The 26,913-nt window shown below is 31.5% G+C and overlaps 10 protein-coding genes across 11 annotated transcripts in view; 3 read left to right on the forward strand and 7 right to left on the reverse strand.

The window, feature by feature from the left end:
• LOC125839527 (serine/threonine-protein kinase STY13) overlaps positions 1-7,576 on the forward strand; it is a 192,157-nt gene extending 184,581 nt beyond the window's left edge. Inside the window, exon 9 of the mRNA XM_049518515.1 lies at positions 7,566-7,576. The gene's annotated coding sequence lies outside the window, so the exon portion shown is untranslated. The remainder of the gene's footprint in view (positions 1-7,565) is intronic.
• Positions 1,154-3,681, reverse strand: LOC125839539 (non-specific lipid transfer protein GPI-anchored 20-like). The gene is made up of 4 exons (XM_049518527.1): positions 3,220-3,681; positions 2,599-2,628; positions 1,922-1,996; positions 1,154-1,526 (listed from the first exon to the last, which is right to left on the reverse strand). The coding sequence occupies exons 1-4, from the start codon at positions 3,566-3,568 to the stop codon at positions 1,315-1,317; spliced, it is 666 nt and encodes a 221-aa protein (XP_049374484.1). The 5' UTR covers positions 3,569-3,681; the 3' UTR covers positions 1,154-1,314.
• A 932-nt stretch (positions 7,577-8,508) lies between the features above and the next one.
• On the forward strand, positions 8,509-10,807 carry LOC125839571 (non-specific lipid transfer protein GPI-anchored 5-like). 2 transcript variants are annotated; one of them, XM_049518558.1, is made up of 3 exons: positions 8,509-8,928; positions 9,350-9,430; positions 10,477-10,807. In XM_049518558.1, exons 1-3 carry the CDS (start codon positions 8,598-8,600, stop codon positions 10,587-10,589), a joined length of 525 nt encoding a protein of 174 aa, XP_049374515.1. In that variant the 5' UTR covers positions 8,509-8,597; the 3' UTR covers positions 10,590-10,807. The 2 variants fall into 2 exon arrangements, with proteins under 2 accessions (XP_049374515.1, XP_049374516.1); XM_049518559.1 differs by having other exon boundaries at positions 8,512-8,928; positions 9,377-9,430.
• A 2,756-nt stretch (positions 10,808-13,563) lies between these two features.
• On the forward strand, positions 13,564-15,151 carry LOC125839555 (non-specific lipid transfer protein GPI-anchored 5-like). The gene is made up of 3 exons (XM_049518542.1): positions 13,564-13,940; positions 14,608-14,655; positions 14,820-15,151. The coding sequence occupies exons 1-3, from the start codon at positions 13,616-13,618 to the stop codon at positions 14,939-14,941; spliced, it is 495 nt and encodes a 164-aa protein (XP_049374499.1). The 5' UTR covers positions 13,564-13,615; the 3' UTR covers positions 14,942-15,151.
• A 105-nt stretch (positions 15,152-15,256) lies between these two features.
• On the reverse strand, positions 15,257-16,141 carry LOC125839441 (uncharacterized). Its single transcript, XM_049518415.1, has one exon. It carries the CDS (start codon positions 16,130-16,132, stop codon positions 15,257-15,259), a length of 876 nt encoding a protein of 291 aa, XP_049374372.1. The 5' UTR covers positions 16,133-16,141.
• A 593-nt stretch (positions 16,142-16,734) lies between these two features.
• LOC125839443 (uncharacterized) lies at positions 16,735-17,235 on the reverse strand. The gene has a single exon (XM_049518416.1). The coding sequence runs from the start codon at positions 17,233-17,235 to the stop codon at positions 16,735-16,737; it is 501 nt and encodes a 166-aa protein (XP_049374373.1).
• A 2,089-nt stretch (positions 17,236-19,324) lies between these two features.
• Positions 19,325-19,846, reverse strand: LOC125839444 (uncharacterized). Its single transcript, XM_049518417.1, has one exon. The coding sequence runs from the start codon at positions 19,844-19,846 to the stop codon at positions 19,325-19,327; it is 522 nt and encodes a 173-aa protein (XP_049374374.1).
• A 1,243-nt stretch (positions 19,847-21,089) lies between these two features.
• Positions 21,090-21,756, reverse strand: LOC125839445 (uncharacterized). Its single transcript, XM_049518418.1, has 2 exons — positions 21,753-21,756; positions 21,090-21,556 (listed from the first exon to the last, which is right to left on the reverse strand). Exons 1-2 carry the CDS (start codon positions 21,754-21,756, stop codon positions 21,138-21,140), a joined length of 423 nt encoding a protein of 140 aa, XP_049374375.1. The 3' UTR covers positions 21,090-21,137.
• A 2,612-nt stretch (positions 21,757-24,368) lies between these two features.
• On the reverse strand, positions 24,369-25,063 carry LOC125839679 (uncharacterized). Its single transcript, XM_049518672.1, has one exon. The coding sequence runs from the start codon at positions 25,026-25,028 to the stop codon at positions 24,411-24,413; it is 618 nt and encodes a 205-aa protein (XP_049374629.1). The 5' UTR covers positions 25,029-25,063; the 3' UTR covers positions 24,369-24,410.
• A 921-nt stretch (positions 25,064-25,984) lies between these two features.
• Positions 25,985-26,506, reverse strand: LOC125839446 (uncharacterized). The gene has a single exon (XM_049518420.1). It carries the CDS (start codon positions 26,504-26,506, stop codon positions 25,985-25,987), a length of 522 nt encoding a protein of 173 aa, XP_049374377.1.
• Positions 26,507-26,913: the final 407 nt, after the last annotated feature.

The raw sequence follows: 26,913 nt of genomic DNA on the forward strand, positions 1-26,913 counted from the left end.
ATGGATTTTGACAAGTTAAAATGAATTGAGTTAACAAATAAGTAAGTTAATGATTCAATTAACAGTTATTTGAATTGAAATGGATTGACTAAAAAGTATATCGTAATTCGACTCATTCAAGTTTTATTAAAAAAAAAATTGTTGTTTTACAATTTTTTAAGTATCCCATAATTTTTAAAAATTATTATTATGATTATCAAATATAAAAATGTCTTTTCGAAAATATTCAGATAACTTTTTTACGAGTCAATTTAATTAAACTACATGTTAGTCTAACTATATTTGACTGAAATGAATTGGACTAAAATAGGCTAAATGATGTAACCAAACAAAGGTTTCTATGGATCATTTTGACTCATTGCAAATATTCTTTCAAAATATATGATCTTTTTCACATGAAATTGGTAAATGTTAACATATGAAATTGATAAATAAAAATCTAAGTGATACTTGTAAGTTTCATTTTCTTCTTTTTAAAATTTAACGGAATATATTATTTTTTATTAAACGGGATAGCATTTCATCTTTCTTTCCTTATAATATCTAACCACCAAATTCTTCAAATATATTTCATTTTGCAAATATCGAGATGACTTGTAATTCTTGAGTTAGTTATATTAAAGGATTGCTATGACTGTGTGCTTGCCTTTTGAATTTTTGCCTTTTGCTTTAAATATTTTAGAAAATAAGAATATCGGGTATTTGCCTTGAAGACCACTCATAATATAATCCCCTGTTTCAATTTAGTTGGCTTGATTTAAAAGTGCTTGATGAAATTAATTAATATTCAGTATGAATTTGCACATAAATTTTTTGTTAATATAAAATCTATATATTAAAAAATTATTTGAAAGGTACTATAAAAACTATAAGTTGCTTTGTTTATTGTTATTTTGTTGTCATATTTTTTTTTTGCAAAGGAATTGCATACATTCTACTCTTTTTCACCTGTACGATTATATTGAATATGTTATTATTATAATAAAAATCGTAATGATTAAAAATTCAAAATATTTAGAAAGTATTTTACAAAAGTTATAGTCATAATTATTATTTTTACGGTTCACATAGTATCTACTATAAACAAATTTAGAAAAGATTCATATAATTTGGTAAAGAAAAATTTAATCAAATACATACTTAGATTCCTTAAATCAAATAGAACTATAGACGTACCAAATAATAACATAACAAGTACATACTATATTATATCCCTGTACAACATCAACGTCACTAATAAATAATTCTAGTAATTGCTTTATATAATCTATATTTTAATTTGTAGTCATATATCATCAAATTCCTAATATTAACTCAAAGAATCGCTCCAAATGCAGCTAACATAATTAATAGTGGTGAAATTCCATGACCAAGAAAAGGTGCAGCCGATGGTGCCGCCGGAGTTAGCCTGTCGGAATTTGTTGCCGGAGTTGATGGATCCATCGGCGGAGATGGTGGCGTTAGAGTTGGAATGTCATCGGCTGGTGGCGATGAATTAGACGGCAACGGCGGATGGACAGTTGAATCTGAGGGAAATTTGTTATGGAGTTAAATCATATTGTACTAATTAAATTTATAAGTTAATTAATTGAAGAATAAATAAAATTATTAGGTCTATTGTATGATGTAAATATGTAAAAAAAAATACTCTTTATGTCTCAATTTATGTGACATATTTCGTTTCTCGAGAGTCAAACAATTTAAGTTTGATCGAGAATTTGCTCATAAAATCTTCAAATTTTTTAAAATAAAATTTATATATTTGTAAACTACCTAAAAAGTACTATAAGTCATAATAATTGACAATTCAAAATATATATAAAAAAATTTACAATAAAAAATAAACTTGCTTGAATTCGAAATCTAAAATGTGTCACATAAATAGAGACAGAGGGAGAGTAATAATTAAAATTGTAAGCACCTTTAGGACTACGAGGAGGGATAGTTGGAGCAGCTGTTGGTGAAGCACTTGGAGCCCCAGCATCGCTACGAGGACCTAATTATGGAAATAAAAAGTATTAATTAACAGAATTGTCATTTCAATAATACTGGCAAATCTTTCTATAATAATATTATTTATTTCGAGAATTTTTAATTGTTATAGATTGTTACAGATTATAACCACGCGAGACATTTAAATAACTTTTGATTGTTTTATGTAAAAGAGTAGAAGCATTAAATCGTCATGGATGTCGAAACTTTAATGGAATATATATTCATATAATATGTTTTTGTCATAAAGCATCAAAATTATATTCGGTCAAAATTTCTAGATTGATTATTGAAAATTTTAGAAATTTATTTTTATAAAAATAAAAGATTAATTATTACTATACTATATATAGTAATTATAAAAAGGTATTTTTACTGAAAGCATGCTGCTATATATAAAGATGGTTATTATTCTTATAAATTAAAAAAATGTTACTACAAAATATAAGAGAAAAAAGTCAATTTCGGAAAAAGAAAACTTAATTGTTATGGTAAGATATTATTAATTCATAGAAAGGTCTGTATATAAAAAGAAGCAATTCGAATAAATAAATAAATAATAATAATAATAATAATAATAATAATAATAATAATAATAATAAGTACCTGGCGCAACAACCTCAGGTGGACTGGGAGCTGCAAGTAAAAAAATAAACGGTATCAATTTCTTTTCTTAACGGATAAGAATTGTGATAAAGTGATAAGTATTCATTCATTATTAAATAGAAATCTCAAGTTTATCTCTCTCGATTTGGAATCGCCCTTATTAGGGTTGAATTTCTCAATACAGATCTATATTTAATCGAACTCCAACACTGAATGAAAACTAAAAAAAGTGTTATTTTCTTAAGTGTGACGAAAGAAACCAAATGGATAAACTTTGAGCACCGAAAGGGCTAGGGTAGGAAGTAGACCACCTAATTCTTGCCAAGATGTAAATGCTTCAAAATATTTTTTACGCAATTAAATTATAAATAATTTAAATAAAAAGAATCTAAAGTACATCAAATATCATATTTATAATCTTTAAAAAAAAAAAATATATTACCACTTACCTTTTTTGTTTAGAAATGTCTTTCATTGACCATAAAACTATTTACTCATACAACCCTCCCTCGTGGCTCCGTATCTTGCAAGACTAGACCCAAAACTTCTGATGAAAGATGAAATAGTACTTACTATTCCAGTATCGCGATTACATAATAAGCTAAATACTGTAAACTTTACCTTTGCATTTGAGTGGCACGCCAGGCATGTTACAAGCACTAGGAAGAGGCATAACCATATTGGGATTCATAGGCATTTGAAAGGGAATGCCGCCTGTAACAATAAGGCAAAAACAACTCATGGCGTTGGTCATCATAGTCTTCAGTACATTGCAGCAATCATCGGTTGGTAAACCCCCAACGTTGCTGCTACTATTCGTCAAGAAATTCATACATGGTGTAAAACTAGTAATCATCGGTCCTGTACATGGTGTAGTTACCATTTGGCCATCGATAGTCTGTAGAGACAACGCAATCAACAACATCCATGAAAGAACCAAAGTCAGAAAAGCTAAGTGCTTATAAGTCATGTCAGGGTTGACTTTCAACTGATGGTAGGTTAAGAGTTTGAGTCACGCTGATGATGACAGTAATTGAGAATTTTTTAGGATATGTAATTGTTTTTTGGGAATTGTGTAAGTTGTGAATTAATGGTTAAGTAGAGATAATGAGTGAATGGGGGAATTTATATATAGGTGAAAGTTTGAAAAGATTATTATTATGATGAAGATTAATTAGTTGAATTAAGATTAGATTAGCAGGTTTTGAAGTTCAACAACCTTAACAAATATTTGTACAAGTACTCCAATGGTTTTGATGTTTTTGTCTCTTTGGCTTTGCTTGTCGTGACACATAATTGTTAGTACTACACGTAAGTTTGAGGTTTGAAAGAGACTGATCAAATAACTTCTCATTATATCATTAGTTATCCTCGAGTAGACAATGGAGCTCTATTCTATATCAATGGTATTGTAGTGTCGATCGAGCTCCATAGAAGAAAAGCTACATTATGTGGGGAAAAAGTATTCAGTCGTCTCAATTTATGTGACACCGTTTAACTTGACACGAAGTTTAAGAGCTACATACATTAATTAAACGGAGTTAATCTTGTTTGGTTGATAGATCGATACAATACAAGTAATTATACAATATACTGTCTCCGTTCATTTTACTTGTCATATTTGGACTAGGCACACCTATCAAGAAAATAATACTCATATGCATGACTATTTTATCATATTACCCCTATTAATTGTTGTTTAATATTAGGTCTGTGAAAATAAGTAATTAATAATAAGGGTAAAACATGAAAAAAAAAAATCATTTTTTCTTGATATATTCAAAGTGATAAGTAAAAGTAAAAATCTATTTTTAAAACAGTACGTGAACAAACAAAAGTGAACAAAGGAATTATTTAGTAATCACTTGCCATTATATGCTAGAAAATTAGCATGTAATTGGTTATCGGGTAATATGTTATTGATAGTATTCAACAATTGACATTTTTCTTGATAAAATCACCCAGATCGAAACGTTACGATTAACTCCGATGCTGCTTGCTGGTGGAGGTTGGGAGTATCTCAACTATGAGTAAGAAGTTGAAGAAGCCCTAGATCCGCCTCTTACTTACCTACCTTCCCAGTCTAGCTAGTCAGGGTGAAGCATTCTTAGCATTAGTAGTTTTGGCACGATAGACTCATGAGATGTGACCTCATGATGGGTCGGTGGAAATAGCTCGTGATCGTGCATTCAATCAATTTCCCTTGGAAACAATGGTCAAGATTTATCTTAATTTTAGGTTGTGTTAAACTACACAACTTCTCCGAAGAAAATATTGCATACCAAATCAGAGCATGACTTGCATTATTGATGGGAAGTTATTTCCACTATACAATATATATGTTGAATGAAAAATTCCAAAACAGTTAAAACATTTTATAACGATGTTGTTTGTCTGAATATTTCTTTGCTGTTGTAGTGAAATACTATTATAGAGAACATATAATATAGCATAACATGAAAGATTGTTTCACATAAAACATGATCATTATTGTTAAATATTGTTATAAATGATGGTTATTATAGAGAAGTATGACAATATGTGTGTAAACATTATTTTCAACATTTTAACATTCAGTTTTATCACTATCATCACCATCTGCACTCTGTTTGAATTGGACTTGGACTTACCACTGCTAAAGAAGCCCAATTACAGAAGCAGTCTCTTAAAGCCCAACTAAAGCAGCAGGCCCAATACACACTCCCCAGGGATTTAGTAGTCAGGGCCCACAACGAGCACAAAGTATACACATTCCCGTTCATTATTTGGTGTGAACACTAGGTGTGACAACGTTAGCAAGTTTTGAGAGAAGGTCCACTTTTTGTGAACTAATAGATTTAGGGTGTGTTTGGTATGAAGGAAAATGTTTTCCATGGAAAATGTTTTCCTAGAAAATATTTTCCTGGAAAACAAGTTGATTTTTGACTTATTTTCTCATGTTTGGTTGGTGAGTGGAAAATATTTTTAGTGTTTGATTTATGAATGAAAAATATTTTAATTTTGAGAAATATCTTTTATTTTTACTAGAGTAGAAAATAATTTTTGAAATTGAAAATAATTTTTAAAAACAAACTTAAATTTTTTTGGGGGGTTAGGGGGTGGGTAAGGGGGGGGGGGGGTCGAGGGTAGGGGTGAAAAATTGAAATTTTGAAGTTGAAAATATTTTTTAAAAACAAACTTAAATTTTTTTTGGGGGGTGAGGGGTGGGTGGGGGGGTCGAGGGTTGGGGTGAAAAAATAAAATTTTGAAGTTGAAAATATATTTTAAAAACAAAATTAAAATTTTTTTTGGGCGTGGGGAGGGGGGGTGTTGGTAGGGGTTGGGTGCGGTGGGGGGGGGACTGGGTAGGGGTGAAAAAAATGAAATTTTGAAATTGAAAATATTTTTGAAAAACAAACTTAAAATTATTTTTTGGGGGTGGGTGGGGGTTCTAGGGGTGAAAAAAATGAAATTTTGAAATTGAAGATATTTTTTAAAAACAAAATTAATTTTTTTGTGGGGGGTGTGGGTGGGTGGGTGGGGGGGCTGGGTAGGAGGTGGGTGGTGGGGGGGTCAAGGGTAGCGTGAAAAAATGAAATTTTGAAGTTGAAAATATTTTTTAAAAACAAACTTAAATTTTTTTTTTGGGGGGGGGGGGGTAGGGGTGGGTGGGTGGGTGCGGGGTAGGAGGTGCGTGGGGGGTCGAGGGTAGGGTGAAAGAATGAAATTTTGAATTTGTAAATATTTTTTAAAAACAAACTCAATTATTTTTTTTGGGGGGAGGGGGTGACCGGAGAGGGGGGTGGGTGATCGAGGATCGGGATGAAAAAATAAAAATTTGAAGTTGAAAATATTTTTTAAAAACAAACTTAAATTTTTTTTCTTTTTGAAGGGGGTTGGGGGCTGATAGGGGGGTTGATGGGGGGTGGGGGGCGAGGGTAAAAAAATAAAAATTAGAAATTAGAAATATCTTTTAAAAACAATTTTAAATTTTTTTTGGGAGGGGGTGGGGGTAGGGGTGAGGATGGGGGTGGGGGTGGGGTAAAAAAATTGAATTTAAAAACAAGCTTTAAAATTTTTTTTATTTTTTTTTGGGGGGGGGGGGGTGGTTTGAGGGTAGGGACAAAATAAATTGATTTTTTCAACAAAAAAATAATTGTAATTTGAAGTTGGAAGAGAGTTTTGGAAAATGTTTTCCTTAAGTTTAGAAAGAAAGTCATTTTCCTTAAATTTGAGGAAAATGAGTTGATTTGGAAAATATTTTCCAAAACATTTAGCCCAACCAAACATGAGAAAATTGAAAAACATTTTCCGGAAAATGTTTTCCTTCATACCAAACACACCCTTAGTTGACATTTGGTATAAATTTAAATACTTTTTACTTTATTTAAAATTTATGAAGTTGAAGTTATGTTTGATTATAAAATTTCAAAATCAATAAATAAAATTTCTATAAAAAAAAAGAAAAGAGGACGAACTACAGTTTACCAGGTGCATATGACGGCTTCCACTTGCCCATGAAATAATAAGTCTCCATGACATATAGTTTCATTACAATGATAAAATAATCTTTTAATTTAGCTTATCATAATTTTGATGAATGACGAATTTTCTTTGACCTTGTGTATTTTGTATTCATTTCATTGACTCAATTATACAAACATTAGTCTACAAATGTACATAAAATTTCTTGGAGTTAGGTAATCAGCTTAGGATGTCTATGGTATACAAGTAACTTTTCCTGATATATATGAGTTGTGATGGGATGATTGAGATTCTTTCATGCTTAACTAGAGCCCAGAGGTTTCAACCGATTCGAATCCCTAAAAATAATAAAAAACATCGTTGAGAGTATCTCTCTAAAAAATGATTCCTGCAATGTGTAAATTCTAATTTAATTAAATTTTAATGCAGGTAACGAACGATGGATAAGAAAAAAGAAAAAAAACTTCCCCCTTGCCAAAGTCTTATAAGGTGATACATTGTAGCCGACTAGCCGTATAAATCTCACGGCATGCATGCGTACATTAATTAATTTATATTACTATTATAATAGAATACTAATTAAATTAACTGGCAACTTGATTAGTCTCAATGACACGTTATTCAAAATATTACGGTGTATAAGCTACACCATTTCCAAATCTTACCTCATAAACTCTTTTAATTAGTTTTTTTTTTTCCATTACTTTCTCCGTTCAAATTTATTTGACACATTTCAGATTTTAAACCGTCTATTATTTATCATAATTTTTTCATATATCTTTTAAATATTTTGAATTGTAAATTATTAATATGAATTATAGTACTTTTTACGTAGTTTACAAATATATAAATTTCATTTTTAAAAAATTGAAGATTTCATGAGCAAATACTCGATCAAACTTAAATTGTTTGGCTCTCGAAAAACGAAATGTGTCACATAAATTGAGACAAAGAGAGTATATATTACGGAGTCTTGATTAGTTTGAATTTGTCCTACATAAGCACAACTAAAAGGAAGAAGCGCTCTCTGTTAATTTTTTATTTTTTTCAATTCTTAAGATTCAAACTTGAGACCCGAGAAAAGAATCCTATCTATTTGACCACAAGCTTGACGATGATCAGCTCTTATTAGTTAACAAAAGTAATTCTACCAATTTGGGTTGTGGTGTAGTGATGGACTGTTTCACCCTTAAACAATGTCTCAGGTTCGAGTCCTGGATATGGAAAAAATCTTATTGGGAGCGTCACTTCCCAATGAGTTGTGCAGTATGCAATCTCAATTTAATCATGGCTCTATTATGGACTCTAAACATCAAGTGGAAAAAAAAAATTGTCACTTTCAACCTCAAATCCCCTTTTTCTTTTTCTAAAAAGAATATTGTAAGACAATTATTTAGAAACTCAAAACAAGACACTATAAATACCCCATTACATGCCCATAACATTACTCACAAAGCTAAGGCACACACAAGCTAAGCCATATTCATCAATTCCTTAGAAGCCACAAAAGATAATATAATTATTTTTCTCCAAGTATGGCTTCAAAAGGAATTGCTATAATTTGCATGGCTTTAGTTCCAATTATCATGACCATGATTTCAGTACAAGTAGCCATGGCTCAATCTGATTGTACAAGCACACTTACTACTATGGCTTCATGCCTTAGCTTTGTCACCGGAAGTGCGAAAACGCCGTCGGCTTCTTGCTGCTCCGCCCTCTCCGGGGTGTTGCAGTCTAAGCCACGGTGCCTTTGTGTCATTGTCAACGGTGGCGGTTCGTCATTAGGAGTCCAAATCAATCAAACTCAAGCACTTGCATTGCCTAGTGCATGCAATTTACAAACTCCACCCGTTAGTAAATGTTACGGTACGTTATTATAATATTATTGATAATATAAAGATTTTTTACACTGTCAATATAATTTTAACTTATTATACAGGGAAAGTTACATTTTTCTTGTGTTACCCATCAAAATTGTTTATTATGTTATGTATATACTATATAATTAATATTTGCTGAATTTTCTTAATTTTTTCGTAGGTTTTACTTTTTAATATTTTAAATGATCATCTTAATGAAAATCATTAATTGTTCCGACGTTATATATATGTAATTACTTTATAAGTAAACTTATTAGGTAAATAACTTAAGAACTTAAACTATTTTCATATAGATAGGCAAAATTCGTTGTGTATCATTTTTTTTTCTTGTATGTAAATGTTTAAATATTTTCCAACTTTGATATATATGTTTTAAATAAATTGTGCTATTAATTAACATTTCATAGCTGGTAATGGACCGGTAATGTCTCCAGAGGGCGATCCTTCAGAAGGAGCTCCAGATTCTTCGACTGGTATAGCTATCTCAGGTAATTTATAATTAAACTCTAATTTTGTAATTATCCTACTTGATTATCTAGTTAACGATCTGATTAATCGTAAAATTCTAATTAAAATTTCCATAACATGCATGCATATATAACAACACGTTCAAATTATGATTCATATAATAATCCATCCATCCCAATTTATTATTTATATGACACATGCATACAATTTGAATTTCTAGAGTCAAACGAGTTATTTCTTTTTCCTGCAATATTTCATGTCTTGTAAATATTTTGAACTCTCAACATTCACTTCTCATGTGACATGTTATCTCCCAGTTAATTATATGATCAATAGGATCACTTGATTTTTTTTTAAATTATTGTAGTTTATAGTGAATCAATTTAAACTAGTAAATATAGTATGTTTTTGTTGGCAGTGAGTAAATCTTTGATTCAGAGGGTGGAAGATGTGTGAGTTTTACTTAGTTTAATTTCAAAATATATTTTAAAAAATTCAAAAAAATAACAACTTAAAGACTCCATATGTGAAATTCACGATCAAAATTACTAGCAATAATTATTTCTTGAAATTGAACGGTGCACATAAATTGAGACAGGGTAAAAATATAAATAATTAAAACCATATACAAGTAATATATGATTTGGTTACCAATACACTAAACTAGTAATCAAGAAGTCATTTTATATGTTAGGCCTATACAACACTAGTTTGTTTGTTTGTTTTTTTAAGAGATAAACATTATGTAATTACTAGCAAATATTTGAACAATCAATCTAATATATATATATATACCTCAATTCCATATGTTGGACTCATTTGTACCCTGAAATGATATCGTTTGACTATTTTTTTGTATAATTAATTAGCAAGTGTATGAACTTTCAAATAATTTAAAGGCTAATTAAGATTACTGATAATTTAGAAGGATCTGAATAAAATATGTTAAATTTAAGGGGGTCTTTAGTATTCTGCCTTATAACTATTAATATATCTACGTGTGTCTAAACTTATATTATGTCTATTTTTCGTATCGTTTATTCATTTTCGTCGATTAATTTCGCAGGCTCAAAGGCGTCAGGAAGCAGCAGCACCTCTGATGGAAGTTCTCTGAAGGTTCCAATTCGAGCTGCTGTTGGAATCGTTCTTTTCATGGCTTCCTACGTTTCCATGATTTGAAGTTTATGAATTTTCACGTCGAAGTATCATAGTACTAAATAAAAGTAGCATTATGATATGTTACATGTTATATTGGGGCGTGGTTTATTAGTGTTTGTCTTTAAGTTTGTTGTGTGTCTGTTCCTTTTTAATTATTTGTTTCTCTATATATTGTACCAGTATTTGTGATGCAGTTTTAACTTTATTTCTAAGCGTTTTTTCAAATTAAATACAGAGAAAATTGTTTCACGTTTTGCCAGTTCTATAATTAAGCATTGATTATATTTTATTATTATATATATATATATATATATGGATGAATTGCACAATCAAGAAGATCTTTCTCCATTTTGATAATAAAATATATTTACCTAGCGTATTCTCTTCGTTTCAATTTAAGTGATATTGTTTAATTAGATGCAGAATATAATAAATGACGGAGGACTTATTGTCTTTATTAAAATCATTTTAGAGCTTATTTTTAGTTGACTTTTCTTCACAATAAAGTATTAACTCGAACTCAATAAGACTAAAATGGGAATAATGCATGTCATTATATAGTTGTCAAATAACTTGCAGAAATCTCACTTGTTTAGGTATTAATTACTTAGATACACGTTAGTTTGCAATATTATGAATCTTATTAAATTATAGGGAGAATTAATAAATATGATAAAAATATTTGTGTAATTAGATAATTTCTTTTTTTTTTATAACGACTAAAAAAATGTCACATACATTAAAACAAATCCAAAGAATAGTCCACGGCCCACTTAGAATTGGATCGAACTACTAGTATTTGGACATGAAAGGCCTTCAAAATGATTGATCTGGGTCGGGCCGGGTTCAGTTGGGCCAGCTAATTTGAACAGCTCTAAATTTCTTAAGGAACCGTCAACGCGGTTTGAACTTTTGTCTTCGCTTAATATTTTTTTTAAAAAAAATAATCATAACGTGAATAAAATCGTTGAACAGAACCCTTTTTGTTCATTAGACATTAGTTTTAGTTGTAATGTGCTCATAAGTTAGTTCTGCCTACGAGGCAGGGGCGGAACTATCCTAGGGTAGGGGTGTTAGCAATATCCTTCGTCGAAAAATTACATTGTATATATAGGTCAAAATTTGATTTAATGAATATATATATATACTTGTGTAGACACATCTTGATATAAGTTGAAGATTTAGTGTAGTGAACTAGTGATTAAGGGGTTGCAAAACTTGTTTGAGTTTGTGTGTTCTATTCTTTATAGCAACATTTATTTTTTTTACTTTATATTTCGACACCCTTTAATAAATAATAAAAATCTCGAAGGTAGGAGTTGCGATTATTTTAATAAGTCACATAGATATAAAATAGTGTAATTTCTTGTTTATTGGTTATGACTATGATTTTTCAATTATATTGACCGAGTTAATTTATTTGTAAATTAATTATGATCAAAGTCATTTCTTACATTAATTAAGCAATACACATTTTCTATTAAAAAGTATAGAATATTATTTTGTGGATTATAAGAATTGACTCTTTATAAATTAAAGGGAACAAGTTGTGAACAATTGAATAATACAAGTAACTTTTTTCAATACATTACAACTTATATCTAGAATGAGCATTACCAAATCTTACTCATGTCCTAATTTGTTAACAATTGAACACATGCAACTTTTACCGATAAGGCAAAATTTGTGATCAATGGAGCAAATTTACTACCTCAAAGGCTCAAACTTATATTGAAATATCCCAAACTTTTGCCTTATTGGAAAAACTAATTTTGGAGAAAATTTTAGAAATAGCAAATAGAATAGATATAATAAGGCTTTATATCTATAATTTCGATAATATATTGCGCTCTATAACTATAGTTCTGTTTGCTATGGAGACTGCAGTTGTATATTTCTGTCCGTTTGTATATTTTGCTTGTGAATATACAAATAGTGTGAGTATATACAAATTTCGTATTTATACATTAGGAATTTTTTAAAACTCCGTTTGTATATTTTGCTTGTCAATATACAAACATGGTAATTTATTATGAATTTTTCATAAATCGTATTCAAATAGTTAGAGTAAGCATATACAAAATTCTGAATTTATACAAATTATACAAATCAGACGAATTATACAAATCAAGCAAATAGCAAAATTGGGTAAAACTGTAGGCTGTGAATTAGAATTTCCCTAAATAGTAGCTATAGCATTTAATAGGGTTTAGATACTTGATATTCTGCACAATTTTCCCTTTCAAAATTTTTTATTAAGTGAGGCCGAAAATTCAAAATCACCCTTTTGGTCTATGGATGCCATTCCCGTAAATTACTCAAATTTCTTTGAGTAACAAAATTCTCCATAAAAGAAAACTTTGAAATGGAAAGAGTAGAATTCTAGAAGTTTTTCAGCGCAAGTTTCATTCCACGATTTTTCCTCAAGTTTGACCAATATATATTACTATTTACGTACACTTTATTATTCTAATATATATGAACCTTCTGTGTAAGTTCTAGAAAGTTTTCAAATTTTGAACAACTTAAAGAATTATCAATGGATTGCGATAAGATGATTGAGATCCCTTCAATCTTAATTAGAAGTTTCGAATTTAAATCTTGAGAATGATAAAAAAAAATCTTGTTTGGAGCGTCATCTCCATAAATAAGTCCAACAATATACGTTCAAATTTAATCAAGCCCCAATATGGTTACAGGACATCAGGTGACAAAGAAGAAAAAAACAGCTTGAGCCTGAGGCTTTTTCTGTTTGTGTGACTAGTCATATAATGGCACAATTAGTTAGAATTAGTTGGTCACCTACACAACTAACCACTTTTTCTCAAATCTACCTAATTCTTATGTAAACTAGTATGACAATAATATAATACTAATTAATGTCAAATTGTTACTATTTGTTTATTGGTCACCAATTTTTAAAAACATCTTCTTTTGACTCTCCCTACTCAACTTTTTCCTATATAAACAAACACCACATTTCTTATTCTAACAAACATTTGTGTAACCAAACTTACTTCAATCAAAAAAATATCTCATCATATCAAATGGCAAATCAACAAACCAGGATGAGTTTTTTCGCTATTGTATTCGCGATGATCTGTTCTGGAGTTGTTGCTCAATCGGGCAACGACTGCACGAACGTGTTGATCAGTATGACACCTTGTTTGAACTATATTACTGGCAATTCCTCTGTTCCAACTTCAGGTTGTTGCACTCAACTTGCCACAGTGGTTAACAATAATCCAACTTGTTTGTGTCAAGTCCTAAATGGTGGTGCTTCAAATTTGGGGCTAAATATTAACCAAACTCAGGCTTTGGCACTTCCCACTGCTTGTAATGTTCAAACTCCACCTCTTAGCCAATGCAATGGTAAGAAGTGAAAATCAACCCTCTCATCAATAGCCTTAATGTGTTCGCGTATCAAGTCATTAGTAGTCTCGATGATGTGTTTATATATAATAATGTCTTTGATGCCTAATCGATGATTTATTTGATGTTGTTGATATTGTTGGAAACTTTGTTGCCCTCATCATCCTAAAATCACTTTAGAGGTGAATCTAGGTTATAGGGTGAGTGGATTCAAATCGAATTTGATATAACACACACTTTTTGCTCTCTTGGTGACCTGATGATTAGGATTTTAGTTACGTTTATAAATCGTATTCCATGAATGTGTTTTATAAAGTGTATTCAAATAGGGCTACTTCCAAAATTTTGCCATAATGATATTTAATTTGCTTGATCACTACTATTTCAACAAAAGTTTAAATAAGATACATTTCTATCTCTAGACCAAGAGGTTACTTTGTTATTAGGTTTTCAACGAATTAGTTTTTATATATTTAATGTTTTTCAATATAAATACAAGGTCTTCATAAAAGTTATAGGGTTTATGAAAATCTGCACCTGATACCCTAGATCCGCCCCTGAACTTATATCAATTGATCAATCACACCTCAATCTCAATTTTAGAATTTTGTATTCATTTTGTCAACAAAATTTAGATCCTTCACTAACATAAGTTATTTTGGAACAGCTGATTCACCAAATGGCTCTCCTACTGGAGCACCAACTGATGGTTCAGGTAAATATTACAACTCTTTCTTTCTGTATCAATTTATGTGTCGTACTTTTCTTTAGTTTCGAATTTTCACTACATAATGTATATGGTTTGTTTCAGACTACGAAAGATTATAACTTTTTTTTATTCCTAAACTTCGTGTTTAACACTATACGAATGTGTAACAGGACGTGGAACTAACGGAATACCATCACCACGAGATGGTTCAAATGATGCAACTTCAACTAAAATGGCAGCTCCTCTGTTCTTCTTCCTTCTCTTTGTTGCTTCAACATTCACCGCGGCCTAAGATTTTCAGCTACGACTTTCATGAATAACGGAATTGCTATGTTGATAGATTCATATTCGCGTATCGATTACCAGCTATATTTGTTTTATTTCATATGATCTACAGTCATTTTCTTGATGGACATTATTGTATTTTCTTATTCTTTTATGTTCACACATGATATAATAAACTTTTGTATTGTATTTGGTATGTATTAGTTGAATGTTTCAACTTGGTTAATTAATATATAGATTACCTAATCTTAAAGCATTAACAAGAGTTAGAAATAAAACAAATTTCCAAGTATTTAAATGAAAGAAATTAAAGATACATGTTTTAATTTATCAACTTGTTCCAAATAATCCAAAGACTTGTTCCAAATAATCCAAAGTTTCGTTCAAAGTTCCTTTTAGTATCGTGAAAATTTATTCTTCCTGAATGGCTTTTTCGCTCCTCACAGCTGCTCTTTCCACATCTCGGGATAACTAGACTCAAATTGTCTAAAGGATCAGTGGATAAAAGACTAAACATAACCATATCTCTTGGTTCCCCATCAAAAAGATAATATTTCCTCATTATACCTTCTTTTGTAAATCCAGCCTTCTCCAACACCCTTTGTGATGCTAGATTTTCAACATCCACCACACCCTCAAGCCTGGCCAAATGTGGCCATTCTACGAAGATGGTGGACGCCACCATCTTCACAACCTTGGTGGCAATCCCTTTGCCCCAATACTTTGATGTTAACTCGTATCCAATTTCGGCCCTGCACATATACCATTCTTGATCCAAAGGGGTCACACAAATAGAACCAATTACCTTGCCATTTAAACAAATTGCTCTAGTCCATGGATGTGTTATAATAAAATCCGCTATGTATTGCATCGCGTCTTCTTTGGATTCAAAAGGGTCACATGAATAGAACATACTAACGTTGTCATCCGTGTAACATTCCATAAAATCATCAACATCGGTGAGGTCCAATAGACGAAGACTTATTATGTCTGAATCTGAATAATCATCTGCAACAACAACGTCTTCTTTGGATTCAAAAGTGTCACAAGACATATTATCATTGTCATACGCATAAAAATCCATAAAACCATCAACACCGGTAAGGTCCAATACACGAAGACTTATGTCTGAATCTGAATAATCATCTGCAATAACATCTTCGTTGTTACTCAATTTCAACACTTCCTCGAATTTCATTGACAATTCTTCAGATCCCATTGCCTCAAGATAAATTTTTTACTTAAACACGAAAAAGTTGTGCAAAACTTATATTAGCTAGAGAACTAGAAAATCTATTCAATATATAATTTTTTTTGACTATAAGTCCTATTTAGACATGAATTAGAAAAACTATAAAATATCAAATCCTAAACAATTTTGGTTTTCTATGGCTTTTGAATTAGTGTTCCAACAAGCTGGCCTTTCATATAACTCAAAAAAGGAATAATAAAGAATCTTCGAGGAAATTACTTTTGGTATAGGAATCGGAGAATCTAATTATTATTTTTTAGTAGATATTAATACATTATGGACTTATGGCATATCGTGTATACTTATTACAATTTGTATAATATTGTATAATGATATATGATGTTGTATATATAATATAATATATATAGAATTATACATACTAGAGTACTCCACTATGGCCAACTTGAGATTTTGGAGAGGATGATATATACGCAACATGATCCCTACCTTATGACAGTACATAGACGATTTGTAATAAACCCTCGGCTCGAGTTATTTGTTGATCAATAGATAAAAGACTAAACGTAACAATATCTATTGGTTTCCCCTTAAACAAGATAGTACTTCCTCAAAACACCTTCCTTAATAAAACCAGCCTTTTCCAACACCCTTTGTGATCCTACATAATCAACAGCCACAACACCTTCAAGCCTAGCCAAGTGTGGCCAGTCTACGAAGATGGTGGACGCCACCATCTTCACTGCTTTGGTGGCAATCCCTTTGCCCCAATACTTTGATGATATCTCGTATCCAATTTTTCCCCTAAATCTATCACTTCCATGAAATGATGATACAGAAATTGAACCAATTGGCTTGTCATTTAAGCATATTTCCCTGTACCATGGATGTGGTATAACAACATCAGCAATGTATCGCATCCCATCTTCTTTGGATAAGAAACCATCACGAGAACAGAACTTATTAACGTTGTCATCGGTAAACCATTCCATAAAATCATCAACATCGGTTAGATCCAATAGACGGAGACTTATTATGTCTGATTGATCATCTTCTTTGTTACTCGATTTCAACGTCTCCTTAATTTTCATTGGCAACTCTTCGTTAAGAAGAGTAATATCAATACATAGCCAAAAAACACTGAAATTCTCTTAAACATGTGTTACAGACTATAGTTTTAGGGAAGTGAAACATGACAAAGGTGGAACTTTATATTAACTTAAACATGAAGGATAAAGAATGTTTCAAGGAAATTGCTACGTCTTTACTCTTCATATAACTTAGTCACTAATGAATGGAACTATCATGGGTCACTTTCTTACCAATTGACAGCTTTTCTTGGAGAATCCATCACAAGTACTAAATTAATCAAGATGTTGTTTTTACTGCAATATCTTATTACTCGCGTCATTTCTTTGTCTTACTTTCCTATTTAGTCTGTTTCAAAAAAAGAATATCTCTTTCTTTTTATTCAATTTTCACATAACATGTTTAAGACTATAAGATTAAAGGGCATTTTCATACATTCTACACGTATTTTTAGTTTAAGATGACAAGATTCAAAAGTTCTTCAAATCATTCATTCTTGAAATCTTATTTAGGAAAATCATTACAGAGTTTCCATCCCATAGCAATAACAACAACGACAACATGCCCAGTGGAATCCCACTAGTGAAGAGGGTAGAGTGTACGCAGACCTTACTAATTACCACTACCTCGTGGAGGTAGAGGGGCTGTTTCCGAAAAACACAAGTCACAACCCCAAAAACTTAAATTTTATAAGATCTCTTCATTACACAACAACAAAAAGAGGACAATGCATATTATAAGTTAATAAGCATCACAAAACAAGCTTTTGTGAATCATCAAACTCATCTTAACTGGTTCGTAGTGACAATAACAATACAGCGAGCGATCAGCACAACAAAAGCCTAACATTTCAGGGCTAATCAATATAAGCATATTCATTCCATTCTTCTTTAGGACCTCCACATAGTGCAGCAAATGCCCGGAATGGGGCACCATCTGTGATATCAATTAACCTTGTCTGATATGACACATCTTCAGCCCGGAGAGTGACAATTGGGGAGAATGTGCCATGACCATCAGTTACAATAAACATCTGCGCGATCTGGCATGACAGAGTGGAGTACATAACAGGAGGAAATATTCCAGCAAAGGCATATCGATTATTGGCATGACTAACTTTGAAAGTCCACCAAGCATTACCCATTGTATCATGGATATCGATGGACTCGAATGGAATTCCAGCATTCTTCATGTTGTCTCTTTACGGAGGATCCAACATCTTGTGTATCCATTAAGGGTAGCCCCAGAGGCGTATCTAAGGAGGATCACCGGGTTCACGTGAACCCATGGCCCCCTCTCGAGATCATATATAGTAGTGTTATAATTTTAAAAAATATTGAAATATAGATGCACGAACCCACACTTTAAGTATCAAATAATGCGATTATGACTGGGTGCACCTCTCTCCGCGAGGTTAGAAAGTTAAATTTTATATTTATCTTGTTTTATTTTTCTTTCTAAAATTAGATAACACTTCTCTAAGTGGTAATTGGTATATAAGAATTAATTTTAGACCTATAATTTTAAAATTTTAACGGTTTTCAGTAGTAAAAATCTAAATGTCAAACCGATCAAATTTATATCATAGATCAACCTTTATATAACAGTGCACCCATCATCTCAAAATTCTGGATACGTCTCTGGGTAGCCCGGGGCACAAGATGCTTCCACGACTCGAACTGGTAACCTGTAACTTATAAGTTTCACGGAGACAACTTTAAAAGCCTAATTAGGAACGAAATTTGTAAGTTTTAAAAGTTCTTCCCATTGGGAAAAGAAACTCTGTTTCCCCTGAAAATATGAAGCGACAATTTCTTAGTCCTAATAACAGAGTTTTATTAACATATCAAAAAAAAGTATTTTATTATCCAAATTTCATTATCTCCTCGAATTTCATTAGCAATTCTTCAGATTCCATTGCCTCAAGACCAAACATGAAAAACTGTGAAGGAAAAAACGATAATTTATTCAAAATTTTCCACAATACAATACTTATTTTAACTAGATACTAGAAAACTTATTCATATATAAAATTTTGACTATAAAATACTATTTAGACATGAAGATAAATAAACTTGATACACCCTCGACTCAAGTAAGTTGATCGGTAGGTAAAAGACTAAAGATAACAAGATCACTTAGTTTTCCCTTAAAAAAATAATATTTCCTAAAAACAACTTCCTTTGTAAAACCAGCCTTCTCCAACACCCTTTGTGATCCTAAATTTTCAATATCCACCTTACCCTCAAGCCTGGCCAATTGTGGCCAGTCTATGAAGATGGTGGCCGCCATCATCTTCACTGCCTTGGTGGCGATTCCTCTGCCCCAATACTTTGATGATAACACGTATTTAATTTCGCCCTTCGATTTATCACTTCCCCAAAAAGGTGATACAGAAATATAACCAATTGGCTTGCCATTTAAGCAAATTGCTCTGAACCATCGTTGTGGTACAATAAATTTAACAATGTGACTCATCGCGTCTTCTTTGGATTTGAAAGTACGTTCCTGAGAAAACTTATTAACGTTGTCATCCGAAGACCATTCCATAAAATCATCAACGTCACTAACATCCAATAACCGGAGACTTATTATGTCTGATTGATTGATCATCTTCTTCTTTTTTTTACTGAAACACGAAAAACTTGTGAAGAAAAATAATTTATTCAGAATTCTCCTTTGTGCAAAACTTATATTAGCTAGAAAACTTAGTCAATATATAATTTAGACTATAAATCCTATTTAGACATGAATTAAAAAAAACTTCTAAATATCATATCCTAAACAATTTTGGTTTCCTATGGCTTTTGAATTAGTGTTCCAACAAGCTGGCCTTTATTAGTTTTGGTTCAATTTTGAGTCATTATTGATAAATCAAGAAAAAATAATATATTTTATCTATTATATCCTCAATTTATTTAAAGAGTTAATGTTTTTTGAAAAGGTAAAAGCTCTTTAATAAGTATATTGATTTTGGAATTCTATCAATTAATAGGGGTAAACAGGTAAATTCACTATGTCAATTATTATTTTCTTAATAAGTGTATCAAGTCAAAAATGGAATAGTAAATAGGGTTAGAGGGAGTATTACACTTCATAACTACATTTTGGATATTTATGATTTGAGGCTAAAATTTCTTAAATTTTGCTATTAGGTTCCTAATTACATAAATCCAGAACTTGTATAATTTGGTTCATGATTGTATAAATTCAGATTTTGTATATGCTTAACTTAGTTTGTATACAATTTGTTGATACATTTAATTTGTATAAGTTATGAAAAATATTTATTATCTTGTTAGTATATTGACAAGCGGAATATACAAATGGAGTTCTGAAAAATTCTTATGGCAAGCGAAATATACAAACAAAGTTCTGAAAAATTACTAAATGTATATACTTACTTTGTTTGTATATTGAAAGCGAAATATACAAACAAAAATATTCATAACAAATAAAACTATAGCTATGAAGCATAATTAAGCAAACTGTAGCTATGAGCGTAGCTAAATTTAATCTCTTTATTATTTGTGAAATTTTCTCAAAATATAATTACTTAACTTATATTGCATTTTTATAGCCCAAAACTTATATCATAAATCTTTTGCCCAAAAGTGTTGCACACCTTTTCTTTCATTTTTTTTCTCTTTCTTCTGGCTTTAGTCTTAAAAAGCAGAGAGTTCAGTCCATCTTATGGTATAACAGCGTATACTTATTACGATTTGTATAATATTGTATAATGATATATAATGTTATACATATATTGAGAGAGAATTATACAATACTTATACATACTAGAGTACTCCACTTTAGCCAACTAGAGATTCTGGAGAGGATGATATGTACGCAACTTGATTCCTACCTTGTGAAGGTAAATATAGAGTGTTTCCAATAAATCCTCGGATCAAGTAAAGTAGGTAAGTTGTTGATCAATAAATAAAAGACTAAACATAACAATATCTATTGGTATCCCCTTAACAAGATAGTACTTCCTCAAAACACCTTCCTTAATAAAACCAGCCTTTTCCAACACCCTTTGTGATCCTATATTATCAACAGCCACAATACCTTCTAGCCTGGCCAAGTGGGGCCAATCTACGAAGATGGTGGACGCCACCATCTTCACCGCCTTGGTGGCAATCCCTTTGCCCCAATACTTTGATGATATCTCGTATCCAATTTCGCCCCTGCATCTATCACTTCCATGAAATGATGATACAGAAATTGAACCAATTGGCTTGTCATTTAAGCATATTGCCCTGTACCATGGATGTGGTATAACAACATCAGCAATGTTGTTGTTTTCACTGAAATATATTTTACCTATTATATTCTCAATTTATTTAAAGAGTTAATGTTTTTTGAAAAGGTAGAAGCTCTTTAATAAGCTCTTTAATGATTTTGGAATTCTATCAATTAATAGGAGTTAAAAGGTAAATTCACTATGTCAATTATTATTTTCCTAATAAGTGTGTCAAGTCAAAAATGGAATAGTAAATAAGGTCAGAGGGAGTATTACGCATCATAACTACATTTTTGGATATTTATGATTTGCGGCTAAAGTTTCTTAAATTTGGTTATTTGGTTCCTAATTACATGAATCCAGAATTTTTATAATTTAGTTCTTGATTGTATAAATTCAGATTTTGTATATGCTTACCTTAGCTATCTGTATACAATTTGTTGATACATTTGATTTGTATAAGTTATTTGTAATGACCCGGAAGGTCATTTTTGGAAATTTTGAATATTCATTTAACTAGAGTGAACTAATTGATGGTTAATTATTAAATAACTAATTTTAGTTAATGCTTAATGGGTTAAGTTTATAATTAGTTTAATACAACTTGACCCATATAGGAAAATAATTAGTAGGGTTGACACTTTTAGATTATAATTTAAGAGGGAAAAGAAAAGGATAGAAGAGAACGCTGAAATTTTAGTGGCGGCTTCGGCGAGGGTATTGCGTGTGTACTTCAGGTAAGTCATCAAAATTGCCAACATCTTGTTGTATTGTATATATTGATATGAACTATATTAATGTTATTATTATAGTATTGGTTATAGAAGAGAAATCAATAACCTGGTAGTGTAATTGGACTCGAGGGAATAATAGTAATGGATTAAATATGTAATTTGAGCAATGATTATGTCCCATCATTGATTCATTATAATGGAAAATCATTTGAGGTTAATATACTTATAGAAGAGGTCGGTGATTATCGGTATATATGTTTGTAGTTAGGCTTAAAGATCTATACATTAGGTTTTCTCAAAGTTGAGTTACTAACACGGTAACTACTTGACACATGTTTCTATTTAATCTATTATTATTACAATAACAATATTGGCATAGATAGAGAAACAAGAGAAATTGAATTTAATAACCTATGCTAACGTTTTCTCGGTGGAAAATTGTTAATGGCTAATGTAATCATTAGGTAATATTTGGATTTATATGATGGGTGGTTAATGATCAGAAAACATTTTTTTCGAGTTACTTACTACATTATAAACTAAGTTATTGATATATTGAGACTTACCCTAGGCTTGAAAATTTGAGAAATATGGGACGTATCGCGCGCCGCGATGGATACTATATTTCGAGGGACGTATCGCGCACCGTGATGGATACTATATATCGAGGAACGTATCCCGCGCCGCGATGGATGCATGGACAGATATGTCCCCCATGGGTCCCGGACTGAGAGACAACAGGTGTGTATCATTAGGTCAGACATGCATCACTATACTTGGCATTGCATTTCATTGCATTGCACTTCTTTATTATTGGTGAACTTGATCTTATGTGTTGCTGATTTTGTGAGTGCCTTTCTGTGGAACTTGTGACTGATGAATATTGAACTTGTTGTTGAAGATATGCAGTTGTTAGAGTGTTGTTGTTGAGGATATGAAATTGTTGTTGTTGTTGTGTTGAGCTATGTGCTTTGTAAACTGTGAACTGTTATGTTGGGCTGATTTTAAGCAGGTTGTAATTGATGAATATTGAACTTGTTGTTGAGAATATATGATTGCTAGAATGTTGCTGTTGAGCTATGTGCTTTGTAAACTGTGAACTGTTGTTGGACTGGTTTTATACAGATTATAGTTGTAAAGGTTCGATTGGGGTGTAAGGAGTACTCGTATTCTATCCCCTTAGCTCGTGTTTAGAGGTTTACTTGCTGAGTACCGTGTGGTTTGGTACTCACCCCTTGCTACTACATTTTTTTGTAGGTTACTAGCCCGGACCTTTGTGATATTTTCTCTTCTCCTTGTCCGAGGTTTCTTGTGGAGGTTTGTGAGGTAGCTGCTTGTCATTTCAGCGAACCTTCTTTCTTCTTAATTATAATATTGTTCTATTCTAGAAATAAGGTCATTTGAGACTTGTGTTTTCTTTTGAATCAATTGTAATACTTTAAAGGCTTGTATACGTGACAACCAGATTTTTGGGGTATTTTTGAGTTTATTATAAAAAATTTCGCATTTTATTGTAATGGTTAAGTTTTAGGCTGACTTGTCTTGGTGGGTTAAGACGAGTGTCATCACGTCCATTTTTGGGTCGTGACATTATTAAAAATATAAATTACCTTGTTTGTATATTGACAAGCGAAATATACAAATGGAGTTCTGAAAAATTCCTATGGCAAGCGAAATATACAAACGAAGTTCTGAAAAATTACTAAATGTATAAATACAGAATTTTTATATACTTACCTTGTTTGTATATTGAAAGCGAAATATACAAATAGAAATATTCATAACAAACAAAGCTATAGCTATGAAGTATAATTAAGCAAACTGTTGCTATGAAGCGTAACTAAATTTAATCTCTTTATTATTTGTGAAATTTTCTCAAAATATAATTACTTAACTTATATTGCATATTTATATCCCAATACTTATATCATAAATCTTTAGCCCAAAAGTGTTGCACACCTTTTCTTTCATTTTTTTCCTCTTTCTTCTGGCTTTAGTCTCAAAAAGCAGAGAGTTCAGTCCATCTTATAGTATAACAGCGTATACTTATTACTATTTGTATAATATTGTATAATGATATATAATGTTATACATATATAGAGAGTACTCCACTTTAGCCATGATTCTGGAGAGGATGGCATGTACGCAGCTTATTCCTACCTTGTGAAGGTAAATAGACTGTTTCCAATAAACCTTCGGCTCAAGTAAAGTAGGTAAGTTGTTGATCAATAGATAAAAGACTAAACATAACAATATCTATTGGTATCCCCTTAACAAGATAGTACTTCCTCAAAACACCTTCCTTAATAAAACCAGCCTTCTCCAACACCCTTTGTGATCCTACATTATCAACAGCCACAATACCTTCTATCCGGGCCAAGTGGGGCCAGTCTACGAAGATGGTGGACGCCACCATCTTCACCGCCTTGGTGGCAATCCCTTTGCCCCAATACTTTGATGATATCTCGTATCCAATTTCGCCCCTGCATCTATCACTTCCATGAAATGATGATACAGAAATTGAACCAATTGGCTTGTCATTTAAGCATATTGCCCTGTACCATGGATGTGGTATAACAACATCAGCAATGTATTGCATCGCGTCTTCTTTGGCTATGAAAGTAGTGTCACGAGAACAAAACTTATTAACCTTGTCATCCGTAAACCATTCCATAAAATCATCAATATCTGTCAGGTCTAATAACCTGAGACTTATTATGTCATCTTCTTTGTTACTCAATTTCAACATCTCCTCGATTTTCACTGGCAACTCTTCGTTAAGACGAGAAAGATCAATAGAGGATGAATCAGATTCCATAGCCAAAAACACTGAAATTTTCTTGGTTTTATTATATGTTAAGAGATTATAGTTTTAGGGAATTAAGTGAAACATGACAAAGCTGGAACTTTATATAAACTAAACATGAAGGATAAAGAATGTTTCAAGGAAATTGCTACGTCTTTACTCTTCATATAACTTAGTCACCAAGGAATGTAAAAAAAAGGCATATGAACTTTCTTAGCAACCTCACTTGACAACTGTTGTCAACTGTACAGCTTTTCTTGGAGATTCAGGATGTTGTTTTCACTGAAATATCTATTACTCGCTTCGTTTCAATTTGTTTGTCTTACTTTTCTTTTTAGTCTGTTTCAAAAAGAATTAACTCAATTGTGCGTGATGAATATTGCCATTAAATGTCTCTTTTATTAGTAGTGGCATGTTTAAGACCATGAGAATAAATGACACTTTGGTAAATTCTATGTACGTTTAGTTTAAAATCATCGTACCAAACAAAGAGATTCCAAAGAGTGTACTTAGCTGCCTCAAGCAATAAGCCAATACATCTATTGCGTTCCAATAAAGCCATCAGGTTAAAAAAAAATTTAACACTATGGTGGAAGTTCTTTAAATCATTCATTCTTTGAGATCTTATTTAGCAAATCTTTACAATGTCTCCATCTCATAATAACAACAAGTGGAATCTATGGAGGGTAGAGTGTATGCAGACCTTACCACTACCGCGTGGAGGTAAAGAAGCTGTTGCCGAAAGACACAAGTCACAACCCAGAAAGTTATATTTTATAAACTATCTTCATTGGCAATTCTTCAGATTCCATTGAAGAATATAATAGATGAAATTTCTACTAAAACATGAAAATTGTGAATGGAAATAAAGATAATTTATTCATAATTTTCCATAATACAACTCTTATTTTAGTTAGATACTAGAAAACCTATTCATATACTATAAAATTTTGACTATGACCGTCGGCTCAGGTAAGTTGATCTGTAGATAAAAGACTAAACATAACAAGATCACTTAGTTTCCGTTTAAAAATATAATATTTCCTCAAAACACCTTCCCTTGTAAAACCAGCCTTCTCCAACACCCTTTGTGATCTTATATTATCAATATTCACCATACCCTCAAGCCTGACCAAGTGTGGCCATTCTACGAAGATGGTGGCCGCCACCATCTTCACAGCCTTGGTGGCGATCCCTTTGCCCCAATACTTTGATGATAACACATATCCAATTTCACCCTTGAATCTATCACTTCCCACATGAGGTGATACACAAATATAACCAATTGGCTTGCCATTTAAGCAAATTGTTCTAAACCATGGATGTGTTACAAAATATTTAGTAGTGTATCTCTTCGCGTCTTTTTTGGTTAAGAAAGTTCCCCAAGTAAAGAACTTACTAACGTTTTCATCCAAAGACCATTCCACAAAATCATCAACATCTGTTTGATCCAATAACCGGGGACTTATTATGTCTGATTCATTCTTCATCTTCTTGTTTACTCAGGCTTAGATGCAACAGCTAGTTATAGCACAAAGTATAAGCAGAGTTCCTCTCGTAAGTTCTTGAATGTTACTTCAAGCTCTCTCTATATTTCTGTATATAGAAGAATAACTAGTTGCATTCCTATTTTTATAATAATAAGAACTAAATTAAACCAGGACTAGAAAATCTATTTCTATGTGAACTAGGACAAATAAATCTTAATTATATATTAATTAAATAAATACTAAAAATAATAAATCTTAAACATTTTAGGATTCCTATTCCAACTTTAAATTATTATTGCAACAGTTCAGATAAAAAGAGGAGTCTTTAATGTCGAGAGGTGTTTTTACCCATAGTAGTTTTTACACCTTTTTGTTGTGAGATGGGTGTTTCCACATAAAAACGGTGT

The sequence above is a fragment of the Solanum verrucosum genome, unplaced genomic scaffold (assembly GCF_900185275.1).
Source record: "Solanum verrucosum unplaced genomic scaffold, falcon-dt-bn FXZP01000306.1, whole genome shotgun sequence".
NCBI lineage: Eukaryota > Viridiplantae > Streptophyta > Magnoliopsida > Solanales > Solanaceae > Solanum > Solanum verrucosum.